General features: G+C 41.0%; 1 protein-coding gene across 2 annotated transcripts in view; it reads left to right on the top strand.

The window, feature by feature from the left end:
* Arhgef6 (Rac/Cdc42 guanine nucleotide exchange factor 6) overlaps positions 1-13,582 on the top strand; it is a 122,171-nt gene extending 108,589 nt beyond the window's left edge. For both annotated transcript variants that reach the window (XM_036174612.1, XM_036174613.1), the window contains 6 exons: positions 1,405-1,425; positions 2,610-2,703; positions 4,027-4,104; positions 6,317-6,416; positions 10,167-10,221; positions 11,416-13,582. In XM_036174612.1, the coding sequence (XP_036030505.1) occupies positions 1,405-1,425; positions 2,610-2,703; positions 4,027-4,104; positions 6,317-6,416; positions 10,167-10,221; positions 11,416-11,556 (489 nt within the window). In that variant the 3' untranslated portion in view covers positions 11,557-13,582. The remainder of the gene's footprint in view (positions 1-1,404; positions 1,426-2,609; positions 2,704-4,026; positions 4,105-6,316; positions 6,417-10,166; positions 10,222-11,415) is intronic.
* The last annotated feature ends 6,028 nt before the right edge of the window (positions 13,583-19,610 follow it).

Raw genomic sequence — 19,610 nt, 5'->3', positions numbered from 1 at the left:
TCAGAGATTATTTCTTAATTTTCCATTTCCCTGTTCTCCATCTACAGACATTGATGGAACTGAACAGTTCAAGTGCACTGCCTGTTTTCCTAGTCTATTCCTTAAGTGCCTCTGTTGTCTCTCTACATGGTGACACTAATTCCTTAGTTAACTATGTACACACATCTCAAGAAACACTTCACTGAAAGCTGCATTTCCAATCAAACACCCAATTCTACATTTTGTAGCATGTTGATCAATGAAACCCAATGAGATCAAGCCATGTGTCTCAACTATGAAATCAATGTTTGCCATAATGAGAAGGAGAGAAAAATATAATGAAAGAAATGTCTTTTTACAGACAGTCTTCTCAGTAACAGCCTCCCGCACAGGGTGTTTGATATTTACCTAGTGTGCTGCCAAGATGTCCCATGACCAGAGTGTCTGGTCCTTTGCTTTAGAAGTGCAGTCAAAGCACATCAGTCACTACCCCCATAACTACACAAGTGTTACCTTTCCACCCAGTTAGGTTTTCCCCCCTCTTACTTATTTCTAATTATTTCATATTTTAGGAAACATGCTCATTTATTAATAACTGCTCTTAAGGTCTTGTTGTATGAAGAGTAAGTTGCTGACAGTTATGAAATGAACCTTACAATTTTGATGTAAAGGCCACATAGAACTCTCTGTCCCATGTGTTTTGATCTTGGAAACTTTGCTCAGATTGGAGTGTATTTTGATTTGAGCAACCATGCTTCTGCTCCAATTAATTGTTGTCTCCATCGCTCAGTGCAATGAAACAGAACAATATATAGATACTGCAGGATTTTTTAACCCTTTCAAGTGACATGATAGGAGACAGGACTCGAGCATTTTTTTTTTTTAAGTTAACTCTATTCAGAATTTGGGCAGGAAGTGGTTCCACAGATTTGCTTTGAAACTGACCTGCAACCATTCATCTTTCTTCGATTACTTAAACCAGGAGTGCCACTTCATAGTAACCTATTCCCCTTTTTAATACTGGACATTTTGCAACTGTCAGTTACTAAATTCATACTAAGGTGAGCTCTGAAGGGTAAAGTTGGCTTAATCCTTCACATAACTAATCTATTAAAAACTAAGGCATGATATGATCTCTTTGTTTCTGCTGAAGGAAGAGAGTTATTAATATATTCTTGCTATGTGCTGTGCATTTCGGTGATTTCTCAGCATTTGTAATTCTGCACAGAACTGGATTCTTTGGACTTTTGCATGAAGATATTGCATCTGAAACTAATGTGGGAAATGTGATGATATTCTATCCATGTAATTTATGATAACACTAACATTTCGAATGTTGTTTTAGAATTATTGATAAATGGATTTGGTCATTATAACCATCGACCTCTCACGCTCATCTTCTCTTTCTTTACATATTCATTTTAGAGGATGTCTTATATCTTAAAGGTAAGGGTAGAGCAGTGACATTGTAATGTTGTTGTGCTGTAACCTTTGATGAATGAAGCTTTCCTTTATGCTTGTTTTGTCCCTTGCTATAATTGGTGGCTAAAATGTGAAGATGCAATTCTGACATGTAAGTACTTTCTTCAAAAGCAGGCTTGTGTTTGATATGTGTAAAATGTCACTTTATATATCATGCCTTTAAAAAGCTCATTTTCCTATGTTTTTAATGCTAGCTTTTCCTCTTTTTTTAAAAGCACGTGTGGTTTTTTGTGTTTGTCTCTTTTCAAGTCTAAGTGGACCACTGTGGCTAAGTGAAGGCAATTCAATGATTAGTTTCATATATATTAAAGTACTAATTATTATTCATGTATTAGATAGATAGGTAGGTAGGTACATACATGCATACATGCATGCATACATACATACATACACATGTACAAAAATGATGGACAATATGTAATATCAAGATAATATCTTGGGATTGTAAGTATAAGATTGTAAGAGTCCAATCTGTTTAATTTCATATTAACATTGATCTGTTTTTTAACAGATCAATTAGTTATAGTTATACATATGGCAAAACCCAAATTCACTAGTTTTCATCTCCATTGTTACTAATTAAAAGTGTGGCTTTGACTGTATATAGCCCAAAGTTATTTAACAGGAAACCCTTCACAAAATTCTCCTCTCTGAGAAAATAACTCAGTCTCGCCACCTTAACTTTCCCATCTAACTGCTAGGAGTTATAGTTTTCTTTGTGGGACTGCTTTCAAACAAAAATTACTCAAATGGTTTTAAACTCTCAGAAAAGGCATAACTGTTCTAGCAGCAGTTACATTGTTTATTTAATTCCCTTCAAACTCTCCATGGGGAACATCAGCCAAGCTAGGGATACTCTTGCTGCAGATGGTACCCTGAAGGCACTGGCCCTCCTGCACACTCTGTACCCTTCTTCATTCCTATTCTCATTCCTGTGGCAACTGAGAGTGGAATGTCATTGCCTGTGCTTTGTTGAACCTTTTCAAGTTAATTGAAGCAATGTTTATTATGTGTAATCGAAAATTCTGATACTTTCCTAATGGATGCTATCACGATGAGAGATGCATTCGGATTCATTTTTATTGGCTCTATTTTCATTTGTATTTGAGAGAGAATGATAATTCATGGAGAAACCATTATCCTTACAGGAATCTAGTAAGAGCCCCAAAACAATGAAGAAGTTTCTTCACAAAAGAAAGACGGAGAGAAAAGCATCTGAGGAAGAATACGTGATTAGGAAAAGTATGTTCTGTACTTTTGCCAACTTATTTATGGATGAACTAACAGGAGACTTTTTAAAAAGCAGACACTTAGAGCAGTTTGTTCTTGGCATCATCTGTTGTAAAAATACATGGAAAATTTGGTCACTTGTAAGACTTCTGAATAAGCTGTCCCCTACTGCACTTCCTGCTGACTCTGACCAACACCAAGCTGTGTAATTTTCATGCTGCAGAACACTGCACCCCTCCTGGTTTCCATCCCCCAATGGGACCCATTTGCTACGGACACATGTTTCCCCTCTAGGTTTATGATGCCTGGGATATTCTTCTGAACAAGTAGACTAAATGGACTTGAGTATAGAAATCCTTCTGGCTCTCTAGTGCTCTAGGATGCTCTCAGTTGGCCAACGTGTCAGTCTGCTGACATCTGGAAAGACCGCTTTGTCTAGAGGACTGATAAAGTCAGTTAGTCAAGTGATATGCTTGTATTTGGCTCTAAAATTGTGAACAAGGAGTCAGTGTTGCAGCAGCTCTGCATGTACCAGTTGCACATCTAGCTTAGATAAACCTCTGCTGTGGCTAGGGACATAGTTCAGTTCATTGAGTACTTGCCTAGCAAGCTCAGAGACCAAAATTTGATCCCTAGCACCACATAAATCAGGCGTGGGTAGCATGTGCCTGTAAACCCTTGGAAGGTGGAGGTAGGATCATCACAAGTTCAAGTTTATCCTCAGCTATATAACAAGTTAGAGGTCAGCCTGAGTTACATGAGACCCTGTCATATTATAATAACATACTAATATAAATAATATAATGTTATATACAAAGTAAATCTTTGCTGAACTCCAGCTCCTGTAACCCCATCTCCACCCACAACTAAACTTATTAGTGCAACATTGCCATCTGAGCATTTAAAGACTGAGTTGGAGGGGGAGGTGGGAGACTCAATGATATACTGGCTAGTTGAGAAGATGGATAGGGTTAATAGGGAAAAACTCTTAAAGAAGGTAAGCCTTGAAATTTAATCACCAGGAAGACTTTGGTGTTTGGGGTGAGTGCTGAAGCCAACACCAAGCCCCAGTGCCATGATTTTAGCCTTCAAGAGACGACTAACAGAACCCCCACTAATTTAGAGTTCTGAACTTCAGGAGCAGCCTCCTCCCTGAGTACTGACCCCAGAGCTCCCAGGGTTACTGCTGGTGTCACTCTTTTGTCTCATGAGGCTTGAACAAATTTTTACCTGCCTTTCAGAAACACTGCGACTCCTTGGCAGTGATGGGCACAGCATCATTTTGAGTGTCCAGGGTCATGTATCTGAGAAGTCATTACTGATTAAATTTGACAGGTACAGCTGCTCTGGAAGAGGATGCTCAGATTCTTAAGGTGATCGAAGCCTACTGCACCAGTGCCAGTTTTCAACAAGGTAATGGCTCCAGGAGAATTCCCCATATTGCTTGCACTAATGAATGAGGTTTGTTCTTTGCTGCTCACTGTCTCTTAGGGAGAATAAAGAGTATCAGTGCAGATTAGTTGCAGGGTGTGGAAAGCTGCATGTAACTCAGTGCAGAGCAGAGGTGCAGGACTGAATCTTTCAGATAAGGCTCTTTCGAAAGCTACTGGGTGCTTTGTTTACGCACTGTTGCTTTTGACCCAGAGAGACAGTGAGATGCATGAGGGAAAAGTTGGAGGTGATAGAAATGAAAAGGATTTTTAAAAAGTCACTTTCTTTTGATCTACCCCAGATACTTTCACCAGCACTAGTTAGGAATTAAAGAGCCCAGAGAGTTCCTGTGTCTGCGAACTGATGCTAATCTCATCTTATAGGCAGAATTGGAAAGGAAGTCAAAATACTATCTTTCATCAGCTATGTATTGAAGTGAACGATGCTTCACCAGGCTTAGGTTTCAAAGTCGCTCTGAAAATCTAGAAATGTAGTTGCACAGCTAAGGCTCTTCAAAATTAACAAAATGTCTCAAGGAGTTAGGTGAGGGCATTTCCCTAAACAGCTTTTCACCCTGAAAGCTTGGTGATGCCTTCTAGTGAATGAGTCTTTGTGCTTTTTCCAGTCCAAGTTACATAGGTTATATGTTTTGTTTTCTATCATATATACATATAGGACACCCTTTAGAAAGTTTCTCATGCTGGGTGGTGGTGGCACACGCCTTTAATCCCAGCACTTGGGAGGCAGATGCAGGCAGATTTTTGTGAGTTCGAGTGAGAGAAACCCTGTCTCGAAAAATGGAAAAAAAAAAAAGTTTCTCATATCTGCATCAGGACCAAATGTCCTAGCATGCTGTATTTTTCATGGCTATTGACCAGCTGCTTCCTTGGTATGAGAGGCGTTTCTTAGGAGACTGCCTTGACACACTCTTTGAAGGTAGCACATCTCACAGGCTGTCACAAGAGGAGAGCATTTGTCATGGAAATCAATACATTTCACCATGGACAAAGACACTGCACCACAGACGTAATCTGGCTGTAGCTTCTGGCATGCTTGGTTCTAATAGAAAGATTTTATGAGCTGGGAGAGGAAAGAGAGAAGTTCTTATTGTGAAAGCTAGGATGGAAGTGGGGATGAAGAGACACTGTGAGAGCATCCCTCATACAAAATCCAGCCATACCTTACCTCTGTACCACTTGTTTTCCTAGATGTAGAGTCCATACAAGTACTTCTTGGTGAAGGCTCAGGCATGTAATCTGGCCTAAAGGGGCACAGTTTTGTTCCTACCCTCCCTTGTGCATGTGGGAAGTATCAAATGCCATGCTTGGCATTTAGATGTAGCCAACATTTCAGCATCACAGTGGCCCTATTTCACACCAGTCAAATATCCTGTTTCCCTAGAACTGACTGCTCTTGGCTTTCTGTATTCATCCATTCATCCATCCATTTATCTTCTGCATACTAATTGAATACTCATGAAGAGCTAGTCACTGAACATGGAAACCTCTCACCTCTGGGAAGACAGGAGTGATCAGATCAAAGCAGTGAATGCATCCACCCCTGAGGATGTTGTTCTAAAACAGAACAGGCCCAGTGACCCAGGCCGACCAAAGACCAATTCCTTGAGCCCAGAGAGGAAGGCTCTAGCCTGAGCTGTGGAGAAGTTGAAACTACCTGTCTCCTCCTCTGCCCCTGGCTGTTGAGACAGTGTGGGCAGAGAGCAATGAAGATACTTGCGTTTTGTTGCTGATATGATAATCTCCCATCTCCACTGTACCCATGGCCAAAAATAGCTTGAATAATGCCACATTTCCTTAGAGGACTTCAAAAAGAACAAATGGTGCTTCTGAAGCATGTTGTAGCCCAGGGTAGTGCTACTCTCAGCCCAATCTTTACTGAAATAAAGAATACCAATTGTGGGATGTGGTGTGTGAGTCCTGAAGGAAGGCAGAGACAGGGTGACCACTGGTCAGTTCTTTTGCTCTGGGGGGGGGCGTGCCTTAGCACATCATTTCCCCTCCTTGAAGATCAAATGACATCATTTGGCCATTTAGAGTTCTCTCTCTCAGGAAAATTGAAGAGTGCATGGGTGGTGTGGGGGTGGGGGGTGGGGGTGGGGTGAAGAAAGCTGCTGCTCTAACATCAGTGGAAAGCACTAAGACCAGACAGCCTCTCTGGCCATTTTCACTTACAGGTACTCGGAAGGATTCTGTCCCACAAGTTCTACTCCCTGAGGAAGAGAAACTCATTATTGAAGAAACCAGAAGCAATGGGCAGACCATCATTGAAGAAAAGTGAGCAGAGAAAGTGACCCCTTTCTTTCTTTCTTTTCCCCAAACCTATGTGTGTTTATTAGTGTTGGAGAGGTTTTGCTTATAGTTTTTTAGTAACCATTTCTCAACATGTCTGGAGCCTGAAAGGAGGTATGGCAGTTTGTCTTAGGTAGGGCTTCTGTTGCTATGATCAAATACCAGAACCAGAACAACTTGGGCAAGAAAAGTGTTTATTTCAGCTTACAAGTCTCAGGTCACACTCCATCACTGAGGGAAATCAGGGCAGGAACTCACACAAAGCAGGATCCTGGAGGCAGGAGCTGGTGCAGAGGCCATGGATGAGTACTGCTTATTGGCTTGCTCAGACTTATTTCTTATAGAACCAAGGACCACCAGCCCACAGACGGCACCACCCACAATGGGGTAGGCCTTTCCACATTACTCAATAATTAAGAAAAATGCCCTACAGACTTGTCCACAGGCCAATTTGGTAGGGGACATTTCCTCAGTTGAAGCTTCCTCTTCCAAAATGCCTATAGCTATGCCAAATTAACATAAAACTAGCCAGCACACAAGTCCTTCCTTGAAGGACCCCTCCTTTCTTCCCTCTCCATTTTCCCTCTTCCTTCTCATCCTCATCCTTCTCTTCCCCTTCCTCCACAGAAAGGGCCTTCTCTGTTGAGCATACAGTTGGGAGACCCAAGAGGGCAGGAAGAAGGGCAACAGAAGCCAAGGGGCTAGAAGCTTTCTGCTCCCCTGTGGAGTAAGCAGCTTCCCAGCACCAGAGATCTCCACATAGTGTGTCCGGAGTTATCTAGGAAGGCCTTAACAGGCATCTACCTGTCCACAGCATTGCTGCTCACATCTTTTCAGTCAGGAGCCTCTTTTCTCACAGTTGACCTCTTGTAAAGTCCTAAAGTAATCTGGTGGGAAAAGCATCACTTTTAAAGATGAAGAAAATAAGGTCCTGGGAAACTGTGCCTATGGCCTACCTTTCACAGTTGTGAGTGTGACTTACATGGGATAAGGTCAGGTTAAATACCTTACAGCTCATAAAGAAGCATGGAGTAGCCAAGAAACTCATTCCTTTATACTTGAGTCTGTAGCATGAATCTTAAAGGTACTTGTTAATAAAATCAAACCTGAGGCCAGTTATTGGGGTGATTGCTGGAAGATCAGAGACACAGAACAAGCCACAGCTATCTCACCTTACTAGTTCCTCAGGTGATCCTTTTTCCTCAGGCTGGAAACTTCTGAGTCCTCCTCCACATGAATCTCAGCTGAACTGTGTTGCTCCAAAGCCTGAACGCTTATCCAGCCAAATGCTAAACTAACTAAATGTTTAACTAACTACATGTTTTACTCCTTTAGTTCCTGGTCCTCACGCCTTATGTACCTTTCTCTTTCTGCCCCCTCTCCCTGGGATTAAAGGTTGGGTTTCTGGGATTAAAGGCATCATGCTTAGCTGTTTCTAAACTGGCCTTGAACTCAGAGATCTGGCTAGCTCTGCCTCCCAAGTGCTGGGATTAAAGGTGTGCACCACCACCACCCAACTTCTGTTATGGCTTACTCTTCCCATTTTCTAGCCACCATTTTTGGCTTTGGTCTAGTGGCTGTCTGTTCTCTGACCCCAGATTTGTTTATTTCGGGGAACACACAATATTTCAGGGAACACAATACCCACCACATTTCCCCTGTTTTTGTCTAAAATTAAAAAAAGTTTATAACTAATACAAGAAAAACTATCCAACAAGTATATACAATATATACAGTCAAGAATTACATTAACAATGTCTAGTCCATTAACATTTGACAAATTCAGATAAAAACTCCATTATATATATATTAACAATGTCCAGTCCAGTAACATTTGATAAACTCAGACAAAAAATGTCATTACTTATGCTATTTAAAACAAGTAGTTCCTTTTTAAAAGTAGATTCAAAAATTGATCTTTTTTCTTATGATATTCTTATTCTCTTTTGTCTTTTCATAAAAGTTTCAATAATCTACCTTTTGTCATTTTTATATCTCCCCCCCCCCTTTTTTTACAGTAGATTCAGTGATCTACCCATTTATCCAATTATTTCTTTATCTTTTTTCTCAGAGTAGATTCTATGATCTACCTCATATCTATATGAGTCATTTTGGAAGTCAGGCCTGAATTTGCATAGGATAGCACCTCTCATAGTGCTTGTCACTGTGGATGTGTTTTCACACTGTGTGGTAAAGCATTTGGGCTCAAGAGAACAGGCCAAAGTTCCAGTTCTGCTCTCAATTTGCTATGTATTGCCAGTGTCATCCTGGGATAGTTCTTCCATCTCTCCAGATTTGTTTTCATCATCTGCAAAATGGGAATGATAGAAATATTTTCTGAGCTGTTATGTGATCAAATATAGTAATTATAAAGGTTATCACTCAAAAATTACTAGCAGGTATACTAATTATTGTTATTAAGAACATTATTATTGGTATAGTAATCATAATAGCCATGCAGATGCTTCAAGGAATGTAGTATTATCTCTATTTTACATGTAAAGAAAGCAATGGCCAAGAAGAGAAGGAAACTGAAGAAAGGCAGAGTAATAGTAAGTGGAAGGATCAAAAGTAAAACCTAGGGCCTGAAGAGATGGCTCAGCAGTTATGAGCACCAGCTGATCTTTCAGAGGACCCACTTTAGTTCACAAGACCCATGTTGAGCAGCTCACAACTGCTTAATAACTCCAGCTGCAGGGAATCTGGCGCCCTCTTCTGTCCTCCTTGAGTACCTGCACTCATGTGCACATAAAAATGCACATCAATAATAAAAATTAAACTTAAAATATCCTCAACTAAAACCTAGATCTGTAAATTCCTTGACTAGAAATAGTTGGGGGAAAAAGAATTCCATAACTATCCAGGGAACTTTGCCATTTTAAAAAATTATTATTTTTTGATGTCCTGATTCTCTGTCATGTGAGGTTAGCTAAATGGGAAGGATAATACCATAACATGGCTATTGTAGTATACACAGTTCTTGTGATACCTCTCATTATATAGTAAATAATATTTACTCCTACTCTAAAGCTACAGCAATCAAACCTGAAGATGGGAATCTTAAAAAATTGAACTTACAGGAGCACAGGGTAGAACAATGGTTTCCAGAGGCTTGAAGGGGGGTAGAAAAAATAGGTGATGTTGGTTAAAAACACAAAGTTCAATTCTGTAAGTTGATAAATAGGTTTTAGACTATCTAATATGCAATGTAATGACTAAAGTTAATAATAATGTCTTTAATTCTTGACATTTACTAAGAGCATAGACCTCCAGTGTTGTCAAAAGACACAGACACTCACAAAAAGTAGGTACAACTACATTTTGTGATAGCTGTGTTAATAGTTTCATTTGGGGGCATCATTTCATAAGACAAATACACCAAAGCATCATGCTGTATATTCTAAATATATACAGTTTTTATTTGTCAGGTATACCCTCAAAGACAAATTTTATGGCCACTATCTGTTGTTTTTCTGGTTACTCAAGCTGGAATTGAGTGGGGAAGGAAATGGATAGTGTAGAAATGGTACTATAACATGGTGTTGAAGTGGGCATGTGTGGTGAGAGTTTTTCTCCTATGAAGAGAAAGAATGTGGACCACTCAGAGCAGGGATATTCCTCATCAGCTAGAAACCCCACTGATTCCCATATCTGTATTTATAGAGTTATGTGTTGCTTATTTATCAGCACTTCAGTCCCAGTTATTCATTTCTGAATTTTCTCTGTATGTTTTAGGAGCCTTGTTGATACTGTTTATGCCTTGAAGGATGAGGTCAAAGAACTGAAGCAGGTAACGCATCGTCAAAGTTATCTTCTCATGTAACAGAATTGCTCTGTCTTCTTGGCCACCAGCTGGAAGCTGGTGTCAGGTAGAGTCCAGGAGCAAGGTACTGGGGGAGAATTTGTCTTTTCTTTGTGTTACCAGGTGGGTTTCATTTTTTTTAATCATGTGACCTTGAATTTCTGAGGCTTACTATTTAGATGTGTGCAGCAGAGTCCCAAACATAGATACTACTTTCTCGTTCCCTCACATCTTAAAAAATGTAAGCAAGCCCAAGTGTGGGGGTGCCTGCCAGCAATCCTAGCCACTAGGAAGGTTGAGGCAAGGAGATCATGGATTTGCTAGTCTGGGCTGTATAGCAAGTTCTTGTCATGGAAAAGTAAAGAAAGGAAGAAAATAATGAAGACGAGGTGGAAGGAGGGAAAGGAGAACTGTCTTTGGTGGTTTGTGAATTTACTGGTGATGTGTTTGATTCTTCGCTCTGTGATACATACTCTACCTATGTGATGACTCTGACTGTACCTCTTGACAAGGGGAAGGATAAGGAAGAAGAGGAGAGTCAAGAGCCTGGAGGAACACTTGTGTAATTCTTAGCAAATTCTGGATGAGGCATGGCGGAGTCCTAAACTGAACCATGAGAAGTAGAGCAAGGGTAAAGAGACATGGTAGAGTTGGAACTTACAGGATAGGACAGACACAGTGCTGGGACTGAGAGAGGGCAGACAGTAGAGAAGCTTCTCCCCTGGACATCTAATTCCATTCAGATTCAGAAGCACTGGAGGAGGGTTGGAGTAATGGGGGAGGTGATAGGAAGTTCCCCTTAGAACATAGTAAGTTTAAAGTGCTTATAATCTTTCTAGATTGACCTGCCATACTGCGATTGTCCTGTGAGTTTGGTACACAGAAGAGGAAGCTGGCACCAGAGCTATTTGGGAAGCCTCTTAATCCACACTTGCAGTGATAGAGAAGTGACCTTAAACAAAAAAAGTGTGGAACCCAGGCAGATTCAGTCTTAGGGAACACTTGCATTTAAGTGAAGAGTGTAGGAGGCTGCTCACACACAGTCAGAAAATCAAGACTCAGCCTGGGCTCAGAATATGCAGTCAGAGTGAAGGATGTCGTGAGGAGGAGGAGGAGGAGGAGGAGGAGGAACCTGGGAAAGGCTGCCTTGGCTCAGTGATCAACAACTCTTTTCCCTTCTAGGAGAATAAGAGAATGAAGCAATGCCTGGAAGAAGAATTGAAGTCGAGGAAGGACCTAGAAAAACTGGTCCGGAAGCTGTTGAAGCAAACAGATGAGTGCATTCGAGCTGAATCCAGCAGCAAGAGCCCAATTCTCCCATAACCATCACTGTGCCGCTGAGCACAAGGCCTTCAGCACGTGTTGAGTTGGCCAGCTGAATGATTTGATTGTGCACTTCAGCTTTTGCTGTGTTGGGATCTTTCTTTCTCTCTCTCTCTCTCTCTCTCTCTCTCTCTCTCTCCCCTGCCCACTTCTGTACCTCTGTTTGCTTGAGTGTTTGTTACTTGGTTATCAATTGATTGATATTTGTCTTAACAGGGGAAACAACCTGGGATGGTGATAAAATGGCCCCAATATTTTGCTATGCCCAACAGCCCTTCACTACCTAATTCGTTGAAGACAAAGCTTCTCAGGCTACGTCTAGAGTAGGTGAAAATGAACACCTTTGCCCAGTGATCCAGCTGCCCTTCCCTGGACTGTCACATGGCCCTCTCAATACTTTCAAAATGATTTCCCTGTGTTGTCTGTAAAGACCAAGAGCAGTATAGTAGCCTGCTTCCCTTTGTGCTGATGTACATTTAGAGTCAGCTGAGTAGGGACTCCAACTGTCCATACCAGCACTAAGTCCATCAGCAAACTGCTTCAGGAAATCCTCCCCCTCCCCAGCAGCAGGGCAGAGCAGCTATTCCTAGTGCACTGTAGCTTGACAGCCCAGCCTTCTGCCTCTAGGTAAGTTTTCTACCTCCCCCTCCCCCACGCTTTTAACCAGCCCCAGCAAGTGGTGAGCCAACTAGTGTGGATGTGCTTTGCTTATTTTGTCAGTTACTGCGAGCAGTGACTTTTCCTTGAATATTCAAACTACAGCCTTTTCATCTGTGTAAACAACCTGGGGGACAAGATCCCATGCCCTAGTATACACCTTCCATCCCAACTTATCAAGCTCTGGTTTGTGCAGTGAGAAATTAGACTCATCATTGGTTTCTTTGGAGTAGGCCTTGAATATGATGAACCAGTTTGTATATCCTGAGGGAAATGGCCCCTCCACTAGCTGTGCTGGTTTCTAGTGATGCTGATTGTCTGAAACTAGTTTGCACAAGTTGTTTATAATGTCAAATCATTGACTTTGTAAGTAGCTGAGAAATCTGAACTGTGGGAAAACAGATTTAGAAGAGAGCCTCAGGAGAACACTGTACACCTAAATTCAACACAAGTCAAAATGGACCAAGGCTACAGGATGGAGCAGCACTGCTCTTGCCTACCTCCTCAGATGGCAGGGCAATTTGGCCAGATGGCAAAGTCACTTTAAAGAGAGGTAGAAAACCTATAAAGTCTTATATGTATATTTGATGGGTGCCTGTAACTGCTATTTCAAAACCAAACTTGGGTCCTAAAATCTTGTTGAGGTGCCCTTTTGCTCTCTGGTATGGAAGCTCTCACAGTTTCCATAATTTCATGGTATAGGGCTATTGTCTCCTGCTACATGGATGACATTATAGCACCCACAGAAAATGGAGCATTCCTGAAGTCCAACCCCAGACAATTGCACAAAGCCATCCTGGCAACTTTAGTGACGGTTTCTAAGAATGGCTGTCCTGTTTTTATGAGACATCTTTCATGTAAAAATTTAAAATAAGAAACAACAGTAGTAACCCAGATGTTCACATGTGTCCTGCCTGTGCTTAGTCAATAGTTTGCAATAAATGCAAATTTTACACTTTAGTGATTACCAAATAATTTAGCTGATTGCTTAGGACATCAAAAGGTCTCTAAAAGGATGTGTATATATATGCATGTTTGGGGACTTTGCCCATCTGAGGAGAGGCCCTTGGTACTTGGGATAATGAAACTTGCGCAGTGAGCTGTTCGCGCTTACACACTAAATAATATAAAGGAAATGAAGCCATGTTAACCCGACAGCCGTGTCTCCATAGTTGTGTTGTTTACAATACTCTATAAATGGGTTCCTGTTCCTCTGTAATTAAACTGCTGCCCTTAGAGGCCTTTCAGTTTCTTCTCTGTCATGCCCCTTCTTATAGGAACTCAAATTTTCTAAACTTGTTTTTATTTTAAAGACTTTTAAAATGGACATTTTCGATAAACAAGAATAAACAGTGCTTTATAAATAAGATCACTTGTTTATTTTTTCTGCTGACTGATGTTCAGGAAGTTATCTTTTTAAGTGTCATTTTATTTTCAGCTGACAAATACAAATTGCATGTTGGTGACAACAGTGTGAGCTTTCAATCCATACATATATCATGCTATCTATGGTCATAGGCTCATATAGCATATCATTTATTATCTCAAATATTACCATATCTATAGGGAGACCATTTAAAATCCTTGCTTTTAACTCTTTTGAAATATACATGTAGTATTAACTATAGTCACTGTATTGTGCACAGATGAATTCTTCCTATTCTACTGAAATTTTGTCTACTTTGATCAAAATAATGCCCTCTCTCTTTCCCCACCCAGGCCCTAGTTAAACCCTATTTTACACCCTACTTCTATGAGTTTCTGTTTTTATATTCCACATATGAGAACTGAGATGTGCAGTATTAACATTTATAAATAAGCCTGGCTTATTTCATCTATCACAGTGCCCTCCAGGTTCACTAATACTGTTACAAATTAGTTTCTTCTTTTTGAAGGCAAAGTAGTATTCCATTGTGTGTATATCTACATTTTTATCCAACTACCCATTCACAGATTCTTAACTTAATTCTATATATATATATATATATATTTTTTTTTTTTTTTTTTTTTTTTTTTGAAGCAAGATCTCACTGTGTAGCCATGGGTAGGTAGCCTGAAACTCATTGTATATACAAGGCTGGCCTTCAGCTCACAGAGTTCTATTTGCCGCTGGCTCCCAAGTGTTGGGATTAAAGAGTGCACACCACCATGCCCAGATGTAGGTTATTCTAGATCTGGACTAAGTGAATAGTATTGCATTGAACATGGGAATGCAGATATACGCCTTCAACATACTGATTTTGTTTCTTTCAGAAATGGTGAAGAGTAGGTTGAGGTTGGAAACTTTAGCTAGTCCCTTCGCATCAGCCTTCCCGCAAACTACCTTTGCCACTTAAGGTTCTATTTCATAGTGTGATCATCCCTGTAAAGTAGGGAGCAAATGTCATCTGCTGGTGACATAGAACTTCCCTTAACTTCCCTTTCATCTTCTGGGTCTCAACTTACAAACCACTTGAAGTGCATCTCACAATTTTCCTTCCAACATTAAGAAAGATACATTCATTTTCCTAAACAGGTACTCATTCCTCTGTATTTTACAACAGTTCGTCAATCTGTGATGTTTTCAATTGTGACCTCTGGTGTCAGCACTCAGGATGAAAATTATTTGAGCTGTGGGCCAGGGAAATAACTCAGTTGATGAAGTGCTTGCCATGAAAGCAGGAGACTCTGAGCTAGATCACCAGAATGCATGTAAAAGTGGTGGTGTGGTGGCACGCACCTATAGCCACAGAACTGAAATGGCAAAGACATGTAGATTCTTGAGGCTCACTGGCCAGCAAGCCTAGCCTGGTCACTGAGTTCCAGGCCAATGAGAGACTATCTCTAAAACTAAGTGGGGCTGGTGAGATGGCAAAGCGAGTAAAGGTGCCTGCCGTGAAAGCTTAGTGATGTGAGTTCAATCCCTGGAACACATAAAGGTGGAAGAAGAGAAGCGACTGCACAAAGTTGTCCTCTGACCTCTCCATACATGTGATGCTGCATGTGCACGCCCTACCCATCATAAATATGCATCCTTCATCATAATAAAGTTTAAAAAATCCAAAAGGCGGATAAGTTCTGTGCAATGATACCTGATGTTGACCTATGCCCTCTACACACAGAGGGAGGGAAGAGAGGCGATAGATTGAACTGGGTATTGTTTGCTGCTCCACACTGTCTGTTCTTATCCTCGTGTTTCTCCTGAAACAGAAGGGTAAACGTATTTTCCAAAGTCTTGCAGCAAGGGTTTTGGATACAATGAGGGTTCACATACATGTCCAGTTATGCTAAGAAGATGGGGGTGTATAATTTAGACGAAGTCTGTCTTCTGGTGGTCTGCAGGAAGTTCCCAACATACTCTGGTGTCTGTAGTCTCCATTGCAGTGTCTCTGCTCAATTTTTGTGGGTGACACTGTAGCAGTAACAGTGCCAGACCATGGTTGTAGTAGCAGTTTCCTAACATTTGGGTCACAACCGCCATGGAATGACTATGAAGTCATTAGTTCACCAGATTCGAACTGCCTCTCACTTCTATGACCCCACATTTTTGTAGATACCAAATTCACTTTCTGCTTCAGCTGCCTGACTGGTTCTTTCTTGCTTTGAACAGTTACATTTAACTGTGCCTCCCACATACTAAGCACTGTATTACATGGTTCACATATTTAGGTTTGTGCAAACCCCAAAAGACCCTATCAGGACTTTCTTGCTGCTATCTCAATCTTACAGATGAATAAAGTTCAGAGATGTTGAATTACGTGGTAGTACATGGTGGAGGTGATTTGAGTCTATATTCTGGTTTACCTCTTGGATTTGTGCTCTGTCTACCACATTTCCTCTTCTGCTCTTTGTACCCATTTAAATGCTGCTTCTACATCAGCTGTCAACCCCTGTGAAGTCCTCAATGAGCTCCATTTCATTAGTTGTTTGGAGACAGGGTCTTTTGTATTTCCAGCTGGCCTCAAATGTACTATGTGGCTCAGGATGACCTTGAAGTTCTAATTCTCCTGCCTCTACCTCTGAGTTCTTGGATTACAGGCATGTGTTATCATGCCAGCTTTTATGGGGTACTGGGTATTGAACACAGGACCTCATTGATTTGTAGCTAGAGTTTTCCTGCCTGGCCCACAGTCAGGACAAATCTCTCTCACCTGCCAGGCCCATAGACGCTCAGTACCAACCAAGAAAACACACAGAAACTTACATTGTTTACAAACTGTATGGCCATGGCAGGCTTCTTGCTATCTAGTTCTTACATCTTAAATTAACCCATTTCTATTAGTCTATAAGTTGCCACGTGGCTCGTAGCTCACCAGTACCTTACATCTAGCTTGTCATGGCCGTGGCTGGCAGTATCTCTCTGCCTCTGCCTTCCGCTTCCCAGAATTCTCTTCTCTGCTTGTCCCACTTATACTTCCTGCCTTGCTACTGGCCAATCAGTGTTTTATTTTAATCAATCAGAGCAACACATTTGACATACAGAACATCCCATAGCACCTCATGCATGATATCCAAACATTTTGTGAATGAGCCACATCTCCAGTGAAGCAGTGAACTCTTAATTGTCAAATCTAAGGAACTGCTTTTCAAAACCCAAAAGTGTCAAGTTTTTTAAAGATGATATTACGTAGCTCAAACTGGTCTCTGATAACTCGAATGTAGCCTAAAGCTGGTCTTCAACTTGCTACTTTTCTGTCTCAGCCACCGTAATGCTAGAGTACAGATTCACAGATGTACAATTGCTACACATGGCCCCTTGTGTTTTCTCTCTCCTCTTTCTCCCCCTTTCCCTTCATCTCTTCTCCCTTCTTCCTCTCTCCCTCCCAGAAATCTTTCTCCCACTATCTTTTTTTCCTTTCTGTATTTTTTCTTTCACTTCACTCCACACTCAGTGTCTTCATTCTTCCACTTCATGGGTAAGGCTTCTCAGTATGGCAGCGCTGCCAAGTAGGATCCTTGAGTGTAGACATGTCAACTACTTTTGGATGTGCCACCATCCACTTGCAATGCTGGATGCAGACCACTGATGTGACTTTCACAGTGTGCTTCATTTGATGATCAGTCTGAGGGAGAAGAGTCTGCTGGGGCTCTCTGCTGCCTCTCTTGTCGAGTCATCATCAACCCTGAAAAAAAAAAAACAATATTCTCACTGTCCCCACTTTCCAGATGTGGACACTGTGACCCAGAGGTTAAATGATTTGTCCACAGTTAGAAATCCAATAAATTGTGGAGCCTGGATTAAAATTCTATCTGACTAGCTCCAGAGTTAACCACAGTACTACAGAAAGAACAGAGTAACAGTTGTATTAGTTCCAGGTGCCTTCCCACTTTGAAGTCCTAAGGGAGAGCAGCTCTCAACATAATGGATCTGGTCCTGTGGTGATAGTTGAATACACTGCAAAATATTCCCAATGGAAGCCAAGGAGTGGGGTAGAATATCATTTTAACTATGTAAAGATGAGTTACTTCTGTTTATGCTGTGGACTATTACTTTAACTGTGTAAAAGTGTGTTGTTTATGCTGCATTTGTTTAATGATGTCAGGGTGTGTGTTTAATTATGTAAAGATATGTTGCATCTGTTTCACCTTCCCTGCCTAAGGCACCTGATTGGTCTAATAAAGAGCTTAACAGTCAATAGCTGGGCAGAGAAAGGCTAGGTGTGGCTGGCAGAAAGAGAATAAATAAATAAATAAATAAATAAATAAATAAATAAATAAATAAATAAATAAATAAATGGATGAGTGAATGAATGAATAAATAAATAAATAAATAGTAAATAAAGAGAAACATGTTATGTTGAAAAAGCTAGCCAGAAATGAGCCTAATCTAGGGCAAGCATTTATAACTAATAACGAGTCTGTGTGTCATGAATTGGGAGCTGGCTGGTGGCCTAAAAGAAAAAGCCTGCTACATAAGCGTCTACAGCTGCTTCCCTCCAAGCAAGGTGTTTCTGTGCTGAAAGCATGTCACATCACACATTTGCATTTTGTGGTTACTTGCTTCCTATCTAATAGCAAAGACAGCAGTATTTTATACTTTGTTCATTTTCTGTTTATTTAGAAAAAATGATTATTTCAATTATTCCTGCCCCACCATTCCCACAGAATGTAGAAGTGACATGTTTATAAAGCCGGCACTTTGGCTCAGTGGGTAGACTGCTGGCTTGCCTGGCATGCATGAAGGCTTGGGTTTAACACTTAGTACTGAACAAACCAGGCATGGTGACACAGGTTTATAATCTCAACACCTAGGAGGTGGAGGCATGAGGATCCTTGGTAAAGTCAGGGTTCTGGTTTGTTAAATAGGGTGAGGAAGATGGCATTCAGTGGAATGAGAAACACTGAGAGAAGAGTCCATCACACAGGCGACAAGGTCGGGAGTTCCACCTGTAGGCATAGAATCTATGGGCCTGAGCCCACTGCTGAGGTGTAGGGAAATTACTCAAGCTATGACCTGAGTACAGTGACTCACTCCTGCTATCCCAGGAGAATGAGAATTGGAGGCAGGAAGATCTTCATAGATTTGAGCCCAGCAGTTAAAACAGTAGAAGAATCTTTGCTCCTTTCTGGAAGGCACAAACACATGGTGCACATAATTTCTAGTGAGTTCCTAAATGCACAAAGATCATTCTTGTTCATACCAAAGGTCTTTTGTTGGGGGATGTGTGCAGACACACAAGCTTGTCCAGCATGATTTCAGCTTTACAGTGGGTTTTCATAATGCAAGAGCTCCAGTCAAGATGCAACTGTGCCATCCACTCTATTGAAGAGCAAGGACATGAGGAAAGACACTTTCTCCTTCCCCCCTTTATTTCTACAGTAGTAGTTTTTTTATGAATGTGTTTCCCTTAAGCAACTATCCCACCAGTTAAACTGAGTTTCTTACATACTCATTTCTTCCACCACAGTTGGAGGTGTCAAGAAATGATTCTGTTGATTTCAGTGGGAAGGCTCGAGGGCCAATAATCACCCTCATGATGCTCCAGCTCCATTTCCTCTTGCTTAGAGCCACCTAAACAGTTGCTAAAAAGATTTGCTATTGCTTCTCAATTAAGGCTCTCTCTCCAGTCTCTCTTAGCTGGGATCAATTTTTAAAATGTCAATCTCTTGCAACCTTCACAGAGCAAGTTGGAATTAGAGGCCCAGATTGCTTTTCACCGACCAGGATTCCATGTCATCTATTGAAGGCTATGATGGCAGACTTCCAGAGAATATGCTGTCACTAAGAGAGTTTGCTGTGTGCTCAGCTTGAGAACTAAGTTTATGGTAACAGCAAAAAGAGTTGGCAAAACTCCCTCCAAATACTTCCTCCCTGCCCCCGACTTGGCTGAGAGCTGTAAGTACTAACCAACAAAAATAATGGTAAAGGCTCTTTATTATTCAAAAAATAAATAACAACATAATCATTAAGTTCACTA

This window comes from Onychomys torridus, chromosome X (assembly GCF_903995425.1).
Source record: "Onychomys torridus chromosome X, mOncTor1.1, whole genome shotgun sequence".
Lineage (NCBI taxonomy): Eukaryota > Metazoa > Chordata > Mammalia > Rodentia > Cricetidae > Onychomys > Onychomys torridus.
The sequence above is the reverse complement of the archived record's forward strand: the minus strand, read 5'-3'. Positions and strand labels throughout refer to the sequence as shown.